Source organism: Arvicola amphibius, chromosome X, assembly GCF_903992535.2.
Source record: "Arvicola amphibius chromosome X, mArvAmp1.2, whole genome shotgun sequence".
Lineage (NCBI taxonomy): Eukaryota > Metazoa > Chordata > Mammalia > Rodentia > Cricetidae > Arvicola > Arvicola amphibius.
This window is the reverse complement of record NC_052065.1, coordinates 121,372,729-121,392,082: the sequence shown is the minus strand read 5'-3', so window position 1 is coordinate 121,392,082 and position 19,354 is coordinate 121,372,729. Positions and strand designations below refer to the sequence as shown.

General features: G+C 44.6%; 1 protein-coding gene across 1 annotated transcript in view; it reads left to right on the top strand.

Moving 5' to 3' along the window:
* Positions 1 to 1,594: 1,594 nt before the first annotated feature.
* Arhgef6 (Rac/Cdc42 guanine nucleotide exchange factor 6) overlaps positions 1,595 to 19,354 on the top strand; it is a 119,982-nt gene continuing 102,222 nt past the window's right edge. Inside the window, 3 exon segments of the mRNA XM_038317173.1 lie at positions 1,595 to 1,631; positions 1,634 to 1,830; positions 3,078 to 3,161. Of these exon segments, the coding sequence (XP_038173101.1) occupies positions 1,595 to 1,631; positions 1,634 to 1,830; positions 3,078 to 3,161 (318 nt within the window).

The following is a 19,354-nucleotide window of genomic DNA, read 5'->3' as shown; positions in this document are numbered from 1 at the left end:
CGACCCCTGTGAAAGGGTCATTTGACCCCCAAAAGGGTTGTGCCCCACAGGTTGAGACCCACCCATCTACACTGTATGTGATTATAACCAAATAGCCTGAGAATGTCAAAATTATTAAATTGGCCTGAGGCTATAGCTTAGTTGGTGGAGTGCTTGTCAGCACCCACAGAGTCCTAGGATCAATCCCAAGCACCCCGTAAACTGGGTATAGTGCCGCATGCCTATAACCCCAGCACTTGGGAGATGAAGGAAGAAGGATCAGGAATTCCAAGCCAGCCTCAGCTACAGGGAGCTATCCCTATCGCTATCACCATCAAAAAGCAGGAGGAGGGGCGACAAGAAAGGCCTGTGAGGCTGAGCAGGAAACAGCTATGATTAACTGGCTGCCTCCCATATGTAAGGAGAGATCCTGTTGATGAATGCCCCGTGCTCTCCAACAGAGAGCTAGGCAATTAAATTTTGCCAGAAGTTTCTCTATAATATGACTATTTTCCCTGGTGCCAAAAATGTTTGAGAATAACGCGCCCCTCTTGGTCATGCTACAGATAAATCTATGGTAAGGCAAAGTCGAATAGTTCTGGATTCATGGCCAAGGCTTGTTTTCAGGTCACCGTTTTCAAGGGAGAGCGTTTGTTGATAGAGAAAGTAGCTTTTTCAGTCTGTAGTGTAGACAGAGGACAAGCGCTCTTTTGTTCTCAAGTGCTCTGTCTCCAAGCATATTTCCCTGATTTTCTGTGACTGTGTCTGAGTCTGTGCTAAGGGTACTGCAGCTGGACTGTGGAGTGGAACCAGGTCCAGAAAAAGAATTGCTAAAGAATGCAAGTAAACAGGATGGCAGATGTTATCCTTAGCCTATTTCCCTAAACATAGCTTTTTTGGCTACAAAGTAAAATGCCATTCTTCCAGCTTCTGCTTATACGCGGTGATGGCTGACAGCAGGGACAATCTTCATTTGCTTGGCAAGTTGTCACCGTGTGACTTCACGTGTTTTGTAAGGAAGGAATGATCGTGACACACAAAATTTCTTTAAGATTGTCTGAGGACATCTGGCCATTTCTGGGAGGAATTTTCTCAACCCACCTAAGTCTTTGAGCTCTGTTTTACCAGCACAGCTCCCCACGAGGCTCGGAGCTGTCTGACCTAAGAGGCAGTTGGTATCTTCCTCCTGACAGAAGCCAGATTTTTCACTGGAGCTAGATTGTATTGACAGTGTTTCCCAGTCTGCCCCGTGCACGTCTCATTTCCAAGGTTCTCCGAAGTGCTGGCTCACTCTGGGTTCCACAAGCACTTGCTTACTTTTCTGCCTCCCCAGCATCCTCTTCACTTCCTTTCCTACAGCTTCTCGCTGTAGTGTGTGTTCCTCCCTTAAAAAAAAAAAAAAAACCTAAAGAATTTGTTTTGCAGGTTTTTTAAAAAAACCACCAGCGATGTCATCCCAGGAGTTTGTCCATTCGTTATCATCCCTTCCCATATCTTTGAGTATGATCTCTGTGGTTTAGAAATCCCACGTTCCACTGTAGTTAAAGAAAAGTTGCCTTAAACCTTTGCCCTGCAAGCACCAGAAGGGAGCTCATAAAAAGGAAGACAGCAGCAGATGCAATCACGGATGTGGCTTAGTCCTCGCAGCTGCCCCGGAGAGCTGTTCAGAGAGTACGAGCCCCAGTCATGAATCCAGAAGAACGCGTTGTGACATGGCTTATATCTTTGGGAGTTTTAGAGTCTCCCAAAAAGACCATCTGTGATCCAGAGGAGTTCCTGAAGTCCTCGCTGAAAAATGGGGTGGTGTTGTGCAAACTCATCAACAGACTCCTGCCTGGTTCGGTGGAGAAGGTAAGGTCGTTTTGCAGTGTCTTTGGGACTGCCTTCCACCACGGAGCAGCAATAATATTCTTGAGATTTTTTTTTTTTCTACTGCCGGGTCATGGGAATCCCCTACTTCAATATCTTTCTAAAAGCCAGGCATTCTTTCTTACTGTCCCTGTGCTTTAAAAAGGTCAGAAAATGAAATGTTATCCTTCAGGAGTTGGCCCCCAAATGTTACCTTACTAAAAACCTGTTACACCACCGGCAGTCCGGGATGGGAGGACACGCTTATCATATACGAGTTCGCTGTGTTGTGGAGATGCATGTTAAACTTCCCTGGGCACTTCGGACATGGTTCGAACTTTGGGTACATGTGTCTGTGGAACAATGAAATAATTTGGAGTAGATATTTCTAGTGTTTGAGAGTTTGCCTAAAAAATGATGAAGACTTTGTTTCTTTAAAACAAGAGCCAATGAAGAGCTCTACTCACAGAAGTCAATGCTACATAGAACTCACAAAACCCAGAGAGAAACCAAGTGTGTTGCAGTGAATGCAGTGAGCATTCAAAGTGAAACTAAACTTTGCTCAAGAAAATTCCAAGATTTTTGAGGTTAAAAGCCCATGCTATGACAGTGGATGACTTCTGAAGAAGCCACTTTTGTGGCACTGGCGTTCTTAGGGGTCTTTTTTTTTTTTTTTTTATCAAGGTCGCGGTGGAATGTGGCTGTAAGTAAGGCTTCTTTTGCCTCTTGGAATCAGTTCTATTTTTATTGAATGAGTGTTTACTTATAATTTCTTAAACTTGAGAAACAGTGATTAAACTGTTAATTGATAAGAGGCAGAGTGACATGATAAAATATAGTGTCCAGCCAAAGTGAAATATAATATCAACAAATTATTATGGGGAGTAGAGGGAAGTAATCAGGGTGGCCTTCTTGAATGAAAGCAGGAAGTAAATTTAAATATATATATATATATATATATATATTTAACATATGATAAATATATCTTAGTCTCTCTGGTTTGCTCTCCCCACAACTGACTTGAAGGTATGAGGAAACCTTTTTAAGTAGAAACGGCTTGCAGACATTTGAAACAAAAACCAACCGTTTGGGCGTTTGCATCACTTCCTTCAGTGGCTAATTCTCTTCCTGGATGGAGAGCAGGGCTGTCCTGAGCCTTCAAAAGCCGACCCTATCTAGTTATCTGCAAAGGATGATGATCGTTTGTCATGGCTTAGCAATCTCTAAGTGACATTTGACTCTTTCTCTAGTATTGTCTGGAGCCCCAAACTGAAGACGACTGTATCAACAATATCAATGACTTCCTGAAAGGATGTGCAACTCTTCAAGTGGAAGTAAGCTAACCTGCCTTGCCTTTCAATTTTCTGTTCTGTTAATAACACATGTCCGTAAGAAGTATGTGATTAATTTTCACTGCCAGTAGCCACAAAGATAAACAGAGGTAGCCCCTCAGAGAAACCAGAGTTGAGACGAGTGATCCCCAGTGGTGCGTTGCTAGTGTGTGTCTTTCAGAATCCGATTCTAATCAAAGCAAAATCACTAACTGGGCTCGATGACACACACCTATAATCTACAACATTAAGGTGGAGGAGGCAGGAAGATCAGAAGTTCAAGGTCATCCTTGGCTATACATTTAAGTTTGGGGCCAGTCTGGGCTGCATGAAACTCTTTCTCAAAAACAGCAAAAAAGAAAGAACAGAAGCAAAAAGGAAAGAATAAAAAAATTACAAAACAACAAAATACAACAATGATGACTTTTGAATGTAGCTTCTCTTCAGGTGAGCAAGCTTTTTGTGGGTGTGCTTCCTTATTAATGGGGAAAAAACGCAAGTCACAGGTTACAGCAGAGGGTCTTAGTAAGGAACAATAATAATGTGGCTTGGGGTTTTTCTTTTGCACAAGGTCCTGGATTCAATGAAAAGCAAAAGAAAAACCACAAGCCACATTAAACTACGTTGCATGAGGAACCCTAATGCATGCATACATTGTATTGCTGAAAAAGAGTGCAATACTTCTGTGTGTGCCAAGTTACTGTTTGTGCTCCATGTTGTTTCTGTGGTGCAGGGATGGGATCCTCCTCTTGCATGTGTGGGGTACAAGTGTAGAATAGAGGTCAAAGCTGGTGTCTTCTTCTATTTCTTTCCAGTTTACCTAAACCATTTTAAAAACAGTTGGTTTTTAGAAAGTTCTCTCTCTCTCTCTCTCTCTCTCTCTCTCTCTCTCTCTCTCTCTCTCTCTCTCTCTCTCCCTCCCTCCCTCCCTCCCTCTCTCCCTCTCCCCCTCCTCCTCCCCCTTTACCCCCCTCACTGAACCTTTAGCTTGCTGTTTCGGATAAACAGGCCCCTCACCCACCCAGCACCGCATCAGGATGATGGCAGCTGCTTACATGCTCAGCTTTTACGTGAGGGCTGGGGACCCCAACGTTGGTCCTCTTGTTTGTGTAGCCAGCACTCTACCCACTGAGCCATCTCCCTAGCCCTATATGTTAGAACCTTCCTTCAGATCCCCGGAACTGGAGTTGCAGATGGTTGCTAGCTGCCACGTGCATGCTGGAAATCGAACCCAGGTCCTCTACTAGAGCAGCCAGGGCTCTTAACTGCTGTGCCATCTCTCCAGCCTGATTGCAGAAGGTTTTAAAATTATTTTTTAAAGGTAGCATTCCATGTGATGGGCTTCGTTGCAGAGAACTATTTTAAGGGTCGATGGAAAGGATCTACAGCTCTTAACGTATCATTGCGTCTAAACACTAGTCTTACGGCCCACTGATACCTTGTGACTCAGTGCTCTTTGTACTGTCATGCACAAAACTGAGCCACGTTGAGTCACTCACAGAGCCCTCAGAGAAGGCACATACAATCACCCCAGAAGGAATGAGACTGAAAGCTGAGCTGGAAGGCATGGAGCAGCCAGGTATGTGGCCAGTCCAGTCCCCAAGCTTCCCAGCAGCTGAAAAACAGACCTGTAGAGTAGAGAAGTATTCACAAAGGTCATGGCTGGGGGTGGGGGAGAGAGAGAGAGAGAGAGAGAGAGAGAGAGAGAGAGAGAGAGAGAGAGAGAGAGAGAGATCTCCATCTCCGGCAACAGTGGGAGGCACGGAGCATGTCTGGTGGAGCTGAGCTAACTTTATAAAGCTCTAAATGTATGAAAAGCAAGAAGAGGGCTTGCCGGTTTCCCAGAGTGCCCTATCATTTACTATCATTTATCTGAAGAAAGGCTGCCAGTTTGAATCAGTCAGTTTGGAAGATTGTAACGCTGAGCCAGGGAGGTGGGGGCTGAGTACTGGGGTCACAGGTATGGGGGACTACATTATAGGTTGGTGATCACTGGGTCTCTCCAGATGCCGTCCATCTTCTGTTGACTGTGGATCTAAGGGTTTAGGGTTTCTAGTGGTTCATATAGCTAACAACAGAGAAATCTGGGAAACAAAAACTCCCTCCAACTTTCGTGCTATCCTTTTAGGCTTTTTAAAAAAAATTTTTGATGAAGTCAGATTTTTTATTTTTGCATGTGCATGTATATGTGTACATGTGTGTGTGCCCGTGCGCGTGTGTGTCAGCCACAGTGTGTGTATGTGTGTGTGCTCGCACGTGTGTGTCAGCCACAGTGTGTGCATGTGTGTGTGCTCGCGCGTGTGTGTGTCAGCCACAGTGTGTGTGTGTGTCAGCCACAGTGTGTGTGTGTGTCAGCCACAGTGTGTGTGTGTCAGCCACAGTGTGTGTGTGTCAGCCGCAGTGTGTGTGTGTGTGTGTGTGTGTGTGTGTGTAGTTCAGAGATCATCTTTCAGCAATTATTCCTTCTGCCTCGTTGAGACAGGGTGGGTGTCATTTCTGCTGTTGCGGTGTGTCCTCTGGGCGAGCTCACCTGAGAGCTTCCCAGCAGTTTTCGCATCTTTGTTTCTCATCTCCCTCTGTGGAAATGACAGATGTGCACCGAGGCATCTGGCTTTTATTTTTCAATTAAAACGTATTTCATGTGTATGGGTGGTTTGCCTGCTTGTATGTCTGTGCATCATTTGCATGCCTGCTGCTCATGGCTATAGAAGAAAGTGTCAGATCCCTTGGAACTGTAGTTACGGAGGGTTATAAACCACCATGTGGGTGTAGGAATTTGAATCCAGGTCCTCTGCAAGACAAGCCACTGCTCTTAACCACTGAGTCATTGGGTTCTGGACATCCAATTCAGATTATCATGCTTCCCCACCGAACATTTTCACCCACTAGCAAAACAGACAGCTCTCATCTTTTTTTTTTTTACATTGACTTTTAGCGTCATCTGAGATACACTTGCATAATCAAAGGTCATGAATAGTTGTGTTTTCCTCTAAGAATGTTATCGCAAATCGAGGTTCTTTCCTTCTACTGTGTCAGTTTTAGAGATTGAACTCAGGCTTGGCAACAAGGGACTTTACCCACGGGAACATTTCACTGGCCCCAAGTTGAATTTTCTGGATGTGGACATGCAGTTTTATAATTATCTGTTATTGAAAAGACTACTTTTCTTCCCTTTAGCTGATTAATGTAGCTTTGTAATAGCTTTTGAAGTCAAAAAGTATGAGTCGTCCAACTTGTTCTTAGTTTCAAAATCATTTCAGAATACTCCAGATGTCGAATGTGCGCATGAGTTTTATATCATCTCCTGCCTGTATTTTCTATTTATTTATTCATCTCTGTCTGTCTGTCTGTCTTTCTGTCTGTCTATCTATCTATCTATCTATCTATCTATCTATCTATCTATCTATCTATCTATCTATCTATCTCCATTCACCCATCTACTTATTTATTTTTGAGGCAGACTTTCATTGTAAAGTCCCGGCTGACCTGGAACTTGCTATTGTAGAGGAGGCTAGCCTTGAACTTGCAACAAATATTTCTTTCTGCCTCTGCCTCCTGACTGTTGGAATTACAGATGGGTGCCACCATGTCTGTTTCCATTTTTTAAAAATAGCCAGCTAAGACCCTGGCAGGGACTGTGTTGAACTTGCAGACACTTTGAAAAAAATGTGTTCTTTTAGTAACCAGGTCTTTGAATCTGTGAACATGGTTATCTCTCCACGCACTGACATCTTTCATTTCTATCTTGTTTTTATGGTTTTTAGCATATGTGACTTATACCACTTTGATTCAATTTTTTTGCACCAAGTATTTCATACTTTTTTTTTATTTGAAATAAGGTCTCATGCAACCTAGGCTGACCTTAAATTATGTAGCTATGTAGCTAAGGCTAACCCTGAATTCCTGAACCTCCTGCCTCTTCCTCTAAGTATGGGGATACACTTTTAGATACTATTATATGTGAATTTTTTTAAAAAAATTATTTGTGCCATCATGGTGGTATGCACCTTTCATCCCACATTTAGAAGGCAGAGGGAGTTAGATCCCTGTGGGTTTCAGATCAGTGACTGCTACATAGTGAGACCCTATCTGAAATCCAATTGTGTGTGTGTGTATGTGTGAGTGTGTGTGTGCTCACCTGCCTCTCTGTATGTATATCACATGCATATTGGTGTCTGCAGAGCCCAGAAAAGGACATTGGAACCCCTGGAACTAGAGTAGTTGTGAGCTACTTGATTTGGGTGTTAGGAACTAAACCCAGGTCCTCTGCAAGAGCAGGAAGTGCTCCTAACTTGTGACTCATCTCTCCAGCGCGCGCGCGCGCGCACACACACACACACACACACACACACACACACCACTTTTTGAATTTCATTTCTTTTCTTCTCTGCTCTTTTTTTTGAGACGTGGTCTCACATAGCTCAGGCTGGCCTCAAACTCACAATAGTTGAGAATGAATGACCTTGAACACTGGTCTTTCTGTTCCCCCTCTGTGCACCCCCACACCCTGCTCAGAATTGTCTATTGTCTTCTTAATTGGCTTTGGAACATTTCTTGCTAGTGCATAGAAAAAAATTAACTTTTAACATTTATTTTTTATCTTTCAACTTTTTACATTTTATTTTCAAGTTCTAATAGTTTCTCGCTGGAGTTCATATGATTTCTGATATACAAGCTTCTGTCTTCTATGAATGGGGATATTTGTGATTCTTCCTTTTCTGTGCTACTTTATCAGGCTATAACCTCTAGTACGTATTGAGTAGAAGTGGGAGAAGCAAGTGCCTTGTTTTGCTTTTTAGCTTCCAGAGGTGTTAGTCTTTCCCCAGTAGGTACAATGTTAGCTGTGTAGTCTTCTTTTTTTCAGCTGGTTATTTCTTATAAATGAACTTTAGTATTGAGGAAATGTCCTTAAAATACTAGTTTGTCAAGTTTTTTTTATTATAAAAGATGATGATCCAGACTGGATCAGTTGGCCTTGGGAGGTGGTGGTAGGAGGCTCTGAGTTCAGGGTCATCCTCAGCTACATGTATATGCCCCTGTGTGTATGCTATGTTGTGAGCATATTTGTGTATGTGAGTCGAGGTTTTCATATGGAGGTCAGAGGAAAACCTTAGATGGTGTACCTTGCCCACCCCTTGTTATTTTGAGTCTCTTTAATGTCCAATGCTGCATACTGCAGGCCAACCTTACATGGAGTTTCTGGGGATTCTTCTTCTGTCTTCACTGCCCGTCTTGCCATAGGAGCACTAAGATTACAGACATGTACTGTTGTGTCTGATTTGAACCCAGTTCCTTGTGCTTGTGTGGCATTTTACCAACTGAGGCACCATGCCCACCCCAGTTTCCTTTGTGCATTTTATGCTTCTGTGGAGATGATCATTAATTTAGGCTCTTTACAATAGTGATACATTACATTGATTGATACTCACATATTACATCCATCTTTCATTCCTGTGATAAATCCCAGTGAGTTATGTTGTGTATGTACCTAGAATTTTGTGTGCATTTGTGATTATTCTTGAAGAATCTTTCATCACAGAAATGAATTACAGTGTCAGATTTTAATAGATAATGTCAAATTCTCCCACAAAAATGCTCCACCAACTTACATTTCTACTAAAAGCACTGAAAGTGTTTTCTTCCTAGTGTCCCTGTCAAGGCTGCGCATTATTTATCTTAAAGTTTGCCAAAGTGATGGATGAAATAGTATTTCTTTTTTGCTATAATTTGTATCTCCCGATCCCAAATGAATTTGGACATGCTGTCACTCCTTTATCGTTCATTTCTGTTTCTTCTTTGTAAACTAAATCCATCGTTTTTGTTTTCTCAAAGGATGGAAAAGGCAGGGAGGATATTCAGTCAAGTCAAAATCACACAGAACATATGAAAATGATCCTTATTTTTAGGTTAAGTCAGTAATGAAACCAGGAAGTCAGTCAACAACGTGAACAGGGGCTGATCATTTTAGAGTGGCCGGCGTGGTACTTTTCTGGCTGTATTGCTTGGCAATGGCTGTGTGAATACTGGTCTGTGGAATCTCTCGCCCGGGGACTTTTCCTTTATTCCCAGTAGATCCTTTTCCTCCATCATTTTCTCCCACGGTGCCCTGCCTAGGACACCTTCCCGTCTCTATTCTGCAGAAATAGACATGTCTTCTCCTTCTGTACCCAGCTTACTTTGTAAAAGAAGAAAATCTTTGTTCATGAAGGGTTATTGAATGGATATGTGATTCAAATAGTCTCTCTCTCTCTCTCTCTCTCTCTCTTTCTCTCTCTCCTTCATTCCTTCCTTCCTTTCTTCCTTCTTTCCATCCTTCCAGTATCAGCTGGTAGCAGTCTGGCTTTTCTCTGCCCCACTCCCTTGTTCTCCATCTGCCTTGTCACCATAGAAGCATGGGTGCTGTCCCTAAAATGAGGCTTGTGGGATGGCCCCTTCCCAGGGACTGTTCTGCAGGGAAGCAGTCCTAAAGTAAGGCAGCTTTACCAATGCTCATGAGTTAAAAGGAAATCTACCATGTTCTTGCTCTAGGAAAGTAGAAATAGGCCACACCCCTAACTAATGGCACAAAGAACTTCTTCAAGTCCTGGCGGGGTTGCTTGTGTGAACTCATACTTCCTCTCCCTAGGCCTCTCTCACTATGTAGCCCTGGCTGGCCTGCAACTTACTATGAAGACCAGACTGGCCTCGGACTCACAGAGATCCATCTGACTCTGCCTCTTGAGAGTATTGGGATTAAAGGCGTGCGCTGCCACACCCAGCCAGGAAGCCTGCTTAGACATGAGAGAATGGGTCGTGGTTGCGCCATCTCCACCAGGCAAAGCTTCCACTCAGTTTGACTAGTAGGAAGACTACAAAGGGGTTCGGCACCCTTTCTCCTTTACTAGTTGAGCCAATGTGGCAGTCCTAATAGAGTTCCACTGCTTGGGCTGACCTAATCTGTTACTGGCTATGCTGTCTTTCTATACAAATTGAGCTTCAAGATGTACACTGTAGCTCACATCTCAACTACTCCATAGACTGAGACAGGAGGATGTGAGTTCCAGTCCATTCTGGGTCAGAGAGGAGGCCCCCGTCTCTAAACTTAGAAGGAGTTCAGGGGTAGACCACTTGCCTAGCATGTGTCTCTTTGAAAAGTCTGTCTTCAGATTTGGGGGTCTGTTCTGGGAAGAGATGGGTGTGAAGGACCACTAAGTGCTTCTCTGCTTGAAGGAAAGGGTCGGAGGATGTCTCGGTGGGTCACCATGCAAATTACAGGTCCCAAGTTACATCCCTGGGATGAGGAAGGAAAGTAGTCCACTAACTAGGAATGGCTAGTCCTTGACTCCAGCATCCCCAGCTGGGGGTTTTGGCAATGACCCCAAGCCCTGGTAGCCCTGATCTTGGGAACTGGGTGGCAGCAGCATGCGCAGTGTAGCTGCAGCCCTCACACCGCGGCTTTTGCTCCTTCCCCGGCTACTGGGGTGTTGAGACTGCTGCCACCACAGCCACCACCACTGCTGCTGCTGTTGCTGCTGCTGCTCTGCCCTGCGCCGCTGTCACTTCCAGTTCCTACTTCTGCGATCCAGGTCCGGGTCATCGCTTCCCCGCTGCTGGCCCGGTCTCTCCAGGCTTCTCTCCCTCACGGGTTCTGGCTCCAGGCAGCAGAACTGGGTCTGGAGAAACCCTTCGGCCAGTCTCCCACAGGCCACCCGCTCCCCTCCTGTGGCCACCCGATAGGGGCACGCCTCCCGCAGTCCGCGATCCGAGCTCTAGAGAGAGAACTTGAGGGCAAGAATCTGACTTCCCTCTTCATTAAAATAAATAAATAAATACATAAATACATAAAATCCTTTCCCTGGGAAGCTCGGAAGCTCGGCAAGGAGTTTGGAGACGGGCGCCCCCTCATCACGCGTCCAGGAGCAAAGTTGCAGCCGCCCCTCCCTGCCGGCCATACCAGCAGGCTCTCCAGTTTCGTCCTGGTGGCAGCCGTGCGGGGCAGGGTCCCAGCTCCATCTGGGGACTGCGCTTCCCGCAGCCTTGGCACAGGCTGGCGGCGCTCGGCGGCCCCGTGACTCGGAAGGGCGAGCCACTTCCAAGGAGGAGGTTGGAGAGAGAGAGCAGCAGGAGGACAAGCGAACCAAGCCAGGTGACTTGCCTGGGGGGCAAGGGGTCAGGGGGAGGGGAATGTTGAGGGCTTGGTGCTGGGGGGCTGGGGTAGCCAGGGGAGGAGCCGCCCTTCCTCCAGGATTGACCGCCTAGGTCTGCAGCCCCAGCTGCCGCCGGTCTGTTCTCTGCCAGGGCCTCTCCTTGGTGCACGGAGCCCCTGGGTACCCAGAGCCGGGGCGGGAGTCAGGGCACAGGGAAAGGACGCGCCAAACTTAGGGGTGTGTTGTCCAGCTTCGGCCGCAAGGTTTGTAGCAGACTGGATTCTGTCTTCTCCTCTGAACCAGAGCAAAGAGACAACGGTACCGTTTTCTGATATTAATTTGATGCTCTCCCTAGCTGGAGCGAGCCATGCTTTGGGGAATGTTTAACACAGGTCTGTCACAGAAGTGGTTTTCGGATAGGCTCTACCTGGTATTCCAAAGTAGCTGTAGTTGATTGCGAGTTTTCATTTTCCGTCATTGAAGGACCCAACAGGTATCCCAGCTATTTCATTTCTTAGTTCTGGAGTAGAGAGCCCTCAAGTTTATCTCTGTCTCAAATATCTTTCTTCTTAATATCTTATATTTTTAGTTTGGTTTTGTAATTGTTTTTGGATGTAGGAGTGACTCACATCATTTTTTTTCCTTCTTTTCTTAATGCGTAGTGGGAGTAAAAATATACTCAAAGAATATATTTTGCTATGAAACTACGTTTTTCAGTAAAAGCTTCCCGTGAACCAAAACAGCCACGCAGAACAGGATGAATCTCAGTTGGTGTTTAAGTTTTTAAGGTATTGATTTTCAAGGCAAGATTTTGAGGTCTAGGCTGCTTTTCTGACTTATATTTGCCTGGAAAAATCCCGTTTGTCCTTGAACTTCCTATCTTAATTTTGACATTGACGGTGGTAAGAGGATCTCCGATGACATCATTTGCTCCGGCCACAGTTCAGTGCTCCACCACTGAGAGTACCTCTGTCCAAAAATGTAAGGCCTGGGCCTGCCCTTGGACTTCAGCAGCTTTCTCTTAAGCAAAATATTATGCTCCATGCCAGGCAATGCTGCAGTCCCTTCTTACATAAGCAAACTCCAGGCCCATGTGGCCCAGGGTATGCTTGGAGCTGTTGAAACAAGAGAGGGGCTGTTTCCATGTGACTTGCTGAAGGATGACCGAACTTTTGAGTACAATAAATGGCCAACTAATAATCTCGCCTTACATTTCTATGGTGCTTAACTTTCTTTTCCTTTCTTTTTCTTTCTTTTTTGCTTTTTTGGAATGCTTTCCACTTATTTGAGCTCCAACTCACCGTAGCTTTATAAAGGGCATTTGAAAACAGGCATTGCTTTGGATTAACAAAGAAACAGAAAAGTTTGGCCAAGTCATGCGCTTCTAGCTGCAGACTCAAGGGGCTCCCTCTGCTTCTGCTTCCTGTCCAGATTTTGCTGTTTGTTTTCACTAAAAGGTAACACTTTGTACAAAAGTGTTTCGTTTGGAACATTGTCTGGGTGGTCCATGGCTTCTGAACCAATTGTTCACTTGCTAGCTCTCAGTTTGGCCTCTTGTGCTTGCATAGCGTCCACTCTGTAATTAGGGGTGAGGGCAGGGTCTGGGATTTGTTTTTACCTCTCTGATCTTCCGCTTTTTTAGTCCAACTCTGGGATAGCAAGGGATGAGTACAGGGAGCAGCCAGAACCTAGAAATTTCCAATCCTCATTTGACAGCATTCATAGAGGATTATTTTGGTGTCTAGAAACTTCTTCAGGAGGCAAACTGAGAGGGCATGTGTTTGGTTCACTCACAGCAATGCATTTGTCCATCACCATTGTCAGGGGATTGTATGCAAAGGAAGAAAAGCAGCTGAATGCCATTTCTCCTGCACCTTGGGCTGGCTACTCGAAGTATATTATCTAATTTAATCCTCACAATAACCCTGCGAGGTAGGTGACATTGCACCCATTACCCAGTGGCGGACACTGAGGTTTGGAGAAGAGCCATACACATGCCTCATCCTGGCGGTGCAAAGCAGACACAGAATAGTCAGCTAGACCTCGTTTCCTCTGTCACGGGCCACACTGTGGCCACCAGGGAGCCGTTTTCAGATCCTTGGTTTTCAGACATGACCATGCATTAGAAGCATCTGGGGGTACTTTAAAAACCACAACTATTAGAATCTCATTGGCCAAAGCTTCTGACTTGATTGTTCTACAATGAGGCCTTTGCACTGGTGTTTTTTAAATGCTTCAGTCAGTTTAGTGAGAAGAATTTTAAAAACTTGAAAACGTTCTAGTTGTTTGTGCTGATGAGTCCCCACAAATGACACCCCTATAATCTCCACTTGGCTTAGGGAGCAGAACACTATCAGTAGCTTCGAGAGTCTTGTGTGTCTTTCCAGGCATGATAGCTCGCCAAGGAGCACCGCCACCTGACTCCACGGGAATAGATTGCTGTGCTTTTTTTCCTTGTTTGGTATATAGGTTGGGTGGTAAAGAGTGTTGTTTGCATAAAGTGTCTTCCACTAAGCATTATACTTGAACTAGTATGCTGTAGGTACTACTATTTAACTTTTTTTTTTTTTTTTTTTAGTTTTTCAAGACAAGGGTTTCTCTGTAGTTTTGGGGTCTGTCCTGGAACTAGCTCTTGTAGACCAGGCTGGTCTCGAGCTCACAGAGATCTGCCTGCCTCTGCCTCCCGAGTGCTGGGATTAAAGGCATGTGCCGCCGCCGCCACCACCACCCGGCTATTTAACTATTGTTAATTGCTGAGTCCACTGTTGAGTTGGAGAAAAGCCTGGCTACACAGTGAGTTTCGGGCAAGCCTGGGAGAGGAAGAGGCAGAGACAGGAGGAGAGGGAACTGCTGAGTTAGGTAATTTATACATATTTCCCCATCATCCCTTACACACTATTGTAGACTTTTTACTTTGTTTATTATCATTGTGATTATTAGCGTGTATGGACACGCACACCTGCATTGTATCTGTATGGAGGTTACAGGGAAATCGCCAGCACTCAGTGTGCTTATGTTTTAATCTATCAAAGTCCTTACGTCAGAGACCAAAGAGTCTTCATCCTTGTAATTGTAGTCCTTGGGCTGGAGCAAGGTTCCTAGCAGATCCTGGTCCTCGGGATGGAGCAAGGTTCATTACAGGTGCCCACTAATATCCACTAACTAAATTATTGTCCCGTGGAATGGCTGCGTAGTCAGGGGAGTCCTTAATGCCCAAGGAGGGAATCCATTTCTGCACCGAGACTTACATGCTTTGTTCCTAGGACATTGTTTCAGTCTCCCGCTCCGAGACAAATGGCTTTTACTCAGCTAAGCATGTGAGCATTAAGGGTAACCTGGCTGCTCACCCCAAACTGATGAGAAGTGCTGGATGAGGTGAGATGAGGGAAGGGATGTGGAAGCCCTTGGTAAACTGGGACACAGTGCCTGCGTAGCCATCTGGGGTAGAGGGGAAAGAGGGCCTGCTGCAGGGTAGATATGATGGAGATGCCAAAAATGTGTGTGTGTGTGTATGTACAAAACACAGAAAAATGAAATCAATGGTACACCAGCAAAAGGGTGAAAAACCATATAAAATAGACCCCTAAAACACAGAACCTTTCAGTGAGAGGCCAGGCATGCTCTATGTGGGACTTGGTGACTAGAATTTGCTTCTTGCCCTGTCTTGGTCTGCATTTCTATCCTGCTTCACACATTCTTATGCATCTCCCTGCCCCCTGTGCAAGCAAGTGTGTGTGTGTGTGTGTGTGTGTGTGTGTGTGTGTGTGTGTGTGTGTGTGTAAATGGTATAGTAGCACAGTGATTAAGAGGTAAGAGCTTTAGCTTAGCTTTGCACTTAGTCCGACCTGGGTTAGCTACTTTACATGGATATGACAGTCTTTTATGTGGCAGCGGTACATAGGATCTCTGATGAGGTATATGTTACCCTTAATGCTAGTGACAGACAGCAAGAAAAGCAGTTGGCACCAAGTAGAGACTCAATCAATGCTAGCTCCTTTTCTCTATCCCTTCCTTTCTCCTCTCCTCTCCTCTCCTCTCCTCTCCTCTCCTCTCCTCTCCTCTCCTCTCCTCTCCTCTCCTCTCCTCTCTTCTTTCTTTCAAGTGGGTCTCATGTATTGCCCTCAAAGTCTCTACATAGCAGAGGATGACCTTGAACTCCCAATCCTCCTGCTACCACCTCCTGTGTGCTGGGATTATAGGTGCATGCTACCAGGCCTATTTTATGTGGTGCTGAGCATTGCGCCTAGGGCTTTGTGCATTCGAGGAAAGCACTCTACAAAATGAGCTTTACCCCCCAGAACTGAAAGCTCATTTCTAATTGGAATTTTGCTGTCTTCTAGTAGACTTATTCAGAAGTCGTTCTGCATTATGAAAACAGCAGCTCCCTTGGTCATGTTGAAATAATCCTATTTGATAAGTGAGCTGGATGATCTCTTGAAAATGTAACATTTAAACAGATTAGATGTAGAGCAAGCATTAACTGTGGGCTCTCTCCGAGTTCTGTGCTTTTATATTAGCGATGCTGGAAAGTTAGACATGGATGAAATTTGAATGGGAAACAGAAACATCCAGCCATCTTGCATCTTACCTCCATGTTCTATTTGGCAGAGACAGCCTGGTTTTGGAAAACCATCTTAAAGAGCAAAAGCCAAAGGTGAAACCCTCACATGGTTTGGAATACTTAACACAGGCCTTTTCCAGAAAGCAAAACAAAGTTGAATGTTTCTGGGCTTTTTAGAGGAATCGTGGTGGCAGGCTTGGCTCTGGTTCCCGTGATTCACTGCAAAGGTGAAGCCATTCAGTATTGTCAGTGTCTTTCCTAATTGAAGGGTCTTTCCCCCGTCACTGAAATTCTCATCGAGAACAATCACTGACGTCTGGGGTAGGATGCAATGTGTGTAAAATCATTTCTAGAACGTATTTGCTTTGGGAGACTACAGGAAGACAGTTCATATTTCATGGACACTGTAGCTCACTGTAACCCACGGAACACAGATTGGAATACTTAACTGGAGTTTCAGACAATATCCAGAGCATCATCCAAGTTTTAAAAATGGCTTGCAGCAGCTCTCACTCTTTCTCTACTTTGGTCTTGCAGTTGTTCTGAGCGCATACACAGGCTATGAATCTATTAAGCCGGACTTCCCTCTGTTCTGGAAGTCACTCTGTAGAACAGGCTGGCCCCGAGCTCACGGAAATCTACTTGTCTCTGCCTCTGCCTCTCAAGTGCTTGGGTTAAAGGTCTGTGCCATCATACCTATCCAATTTTTTTTAACTGATAGAACAATTTGCATATGGTTTCCTTTATTGCAATGCAAGACTAGAAATGTACTTGGGGATCCAGCTGTAAAGAGGAGATTGGATTCTTTAGTTGTTAACCACGGTAACTTCTGTAGTTGCCATCTTGTGCTCTAATAATAGAACCAGCTTGGATAGATTCTTCTTAGAGGGGAGAACTCAGGAAAGCTGTCCGCTATTTTCTAGTCTATACACCAACTAGGCAAATATAAGGAAAGAATAGATCCAGTTTCTCGTGTTCGTCTCTATGAAAGGGGTTTAGTTTACGTGTGTTTTTACACGAACGTATTTATTGTGACATTAAAATACCACAAAATGTAAAAAGTGTAATACCCAACCTAGAGAAAGATGCTCACTTATTGTTTCAGTTAAGTTAAACAATTCAATGAATGATCTTTTGTTTTTGGTGGAGACTATAAAGCAACTCCCCCTTGCACACAGGAAGGAAGTAATAAACCTGTTGAATTGAGCACAGTTGGGGGGATCAGAATCAATGGCCTCTATTTTTTTTAAAAAAAATAAAGTATGTAATTTCTAAAACGGGAGCCCATTGTTTCTGAGTTGAGTTGTATGAACCAGCTCTATGAAAAGGAATGCATTTTGTTAGTAAATTGTATTACTGCAATCTTCCTGACTGAAAATGTAAAGTCTCTCTTTTTAAATCTCACTCACTCTAATTTGCTTTTAATGCTGACTCTAATCCAGGCTGTTTCTGAGGGCAACTGAGTACAATGTGCCTCTTTATTTAAACCATGCAGCCTTGCTCAGCTATCCTCAACTCCAGTTCATTCTAAATTGGTCACGTGCATTGGTGAGGCGCTCCTTAAGATAAGTGTAAGAATTTGGGCTGGGTTGGCCACACTGCGTAAGGCACGTGCCACCGTTGGTGATGCCATTGGATTTAGTACAAGTCAAAAATGCACACTGAACGTTTCTGCTGTACTTGCTTTCTTGAGACACGGTATCACTATGAAGCTCCTGCTGGATTAGAACTTTATATCTAGCCCAGGGTAGCATTGCATTTGCAGCGATCCTTCTGCTTTTCCTTCCTAGGTGCAAGAATTACAAGTATGATGCTGCTTCTCTCGGGGTGTTTATCCCCTGCAGACAGAGTGTTACCAGGTAGTCATGGCTGGCCTCAATTTAGGATCCTCCTGCCTCTGACTCCTCAGTGCTAGGATTATGATGCCTGGCTAGCTCACAATGTGCTATAAAAAAATTCATTACTCTCTCTGTCTCTTTCTGTGTCTGTCTGTCTGTCTCTCCCTCTCTCTCTCTCTCTGTGTGTGTGTGTCTGGGAATGTGGGTTCAAGAGTGCCCATGGCACGCATGTGGAGGTCAGAGGACAACTCTCAGGAGTCAGCTCTTTCCTTTCACCAGATGGGTTGAGGGATTGAGCTCAGAATTCAGCTTTGCACAGCCGCCATTCCTGCTGTCCTAGGCTGTGCTTTTTGAATTGCAAATGAGAGATGTCTGAAGGCACACACTGGCCCCTTGAGGCCCTTGCTTACCAGTATTTTAGAAAAGGTAATCCCACCCTGGCCAGAGCTGTCTGGTTCGGAGATTTGGAGATAAGGATCTTTCTGTATCTTTTTTACGACAGAGTTTTGCGTAGCCCAGGCTGGCCTCAAACTTTCTCTCACGACATAGCTGAAGATGACCTAAAACCCTCAGGATCTTCCTGCCCTTGCCTCACAAGTGCTGAGGTTACAGGTTGGCAGCACCATGCTCGGCTTAGAGACGCGGGTCTCCGAAGATGGCCTTTGGAGTGTGCTGACAACTCCCGAGAGTAGCTAGTCACACATCATTTCTGTTTGGCTTCTGGCGGAAGATTTACCTTCCTAATTAAGTTCCGCTTAGACAAATAGAGTAAAATCCCAGTTTTATTCATTCTTAGGGACTTGAATATTATTACAGAGATCAGACATGTCAGTTGAAGGATTGAATAGGACGAGAGGGAGAAGGAGGAATTAAATCAAGGTGAGACAGAGTGCGGCAGCTTGCAAAGTGGCAAGTAAAAGCATTATGAAGGACTGCTCCCACCCTAGACACAGCGACAAGACATTCTTCTACTTCTTGGAAGTGTTGACTTTATTTTAAGAGGCAGCTTTAAGGTGTCAAGTTCCTAACATCGTTTATGAAGAGCTGGGTCTGTGAAGCAGGCCTAAATACTAAGAAACATTTTTTCTTGTAATTTGTGTATTCGTCAAAGCTAGATCTATAGTGAAGGGAGGTTATCTTCTCACTAATTATAGAGACATACATGTAAATCCAAAGAACGATGTAGTTGACTAATAAGATAGATTTAAAGCCAGCACATGCTCATAAGCCCAACACTAAGGAGCTGAGGTAGAGGGCCACAAGTTTGAGACTGCCTTGCACCGCATCACGCTTTCCAGGTCTACCTTAGCTAAACAGCAAGACCCCATCTCAGAAATAAATCTGAGAAAGCTGGGGAGATGGCTCAGTGGTTAAGAGTTCTGGCTGGTCTTCCAGAGGACCCAAGTCTAATTCCCAGCACTCATACGGCAGCTCCCAGCCTGGATGTAACTCCAGTCTAAGGGGATCCAATGCTTCTTCTGGCTTCTATGGGCACAAGGCATGCACATCACACACAGATATACATGCAGCCAGAAACTCACACATATCAAATAAGTTAGTTAAAAAGGAAATCTATCAACTTTGGATGAAATATACTGTAAATAAGCATTTTCTTTGAATTTATTATTTTTGAGATTAAAATATAATTACAGCATCTCCCCCTTCTTTTTC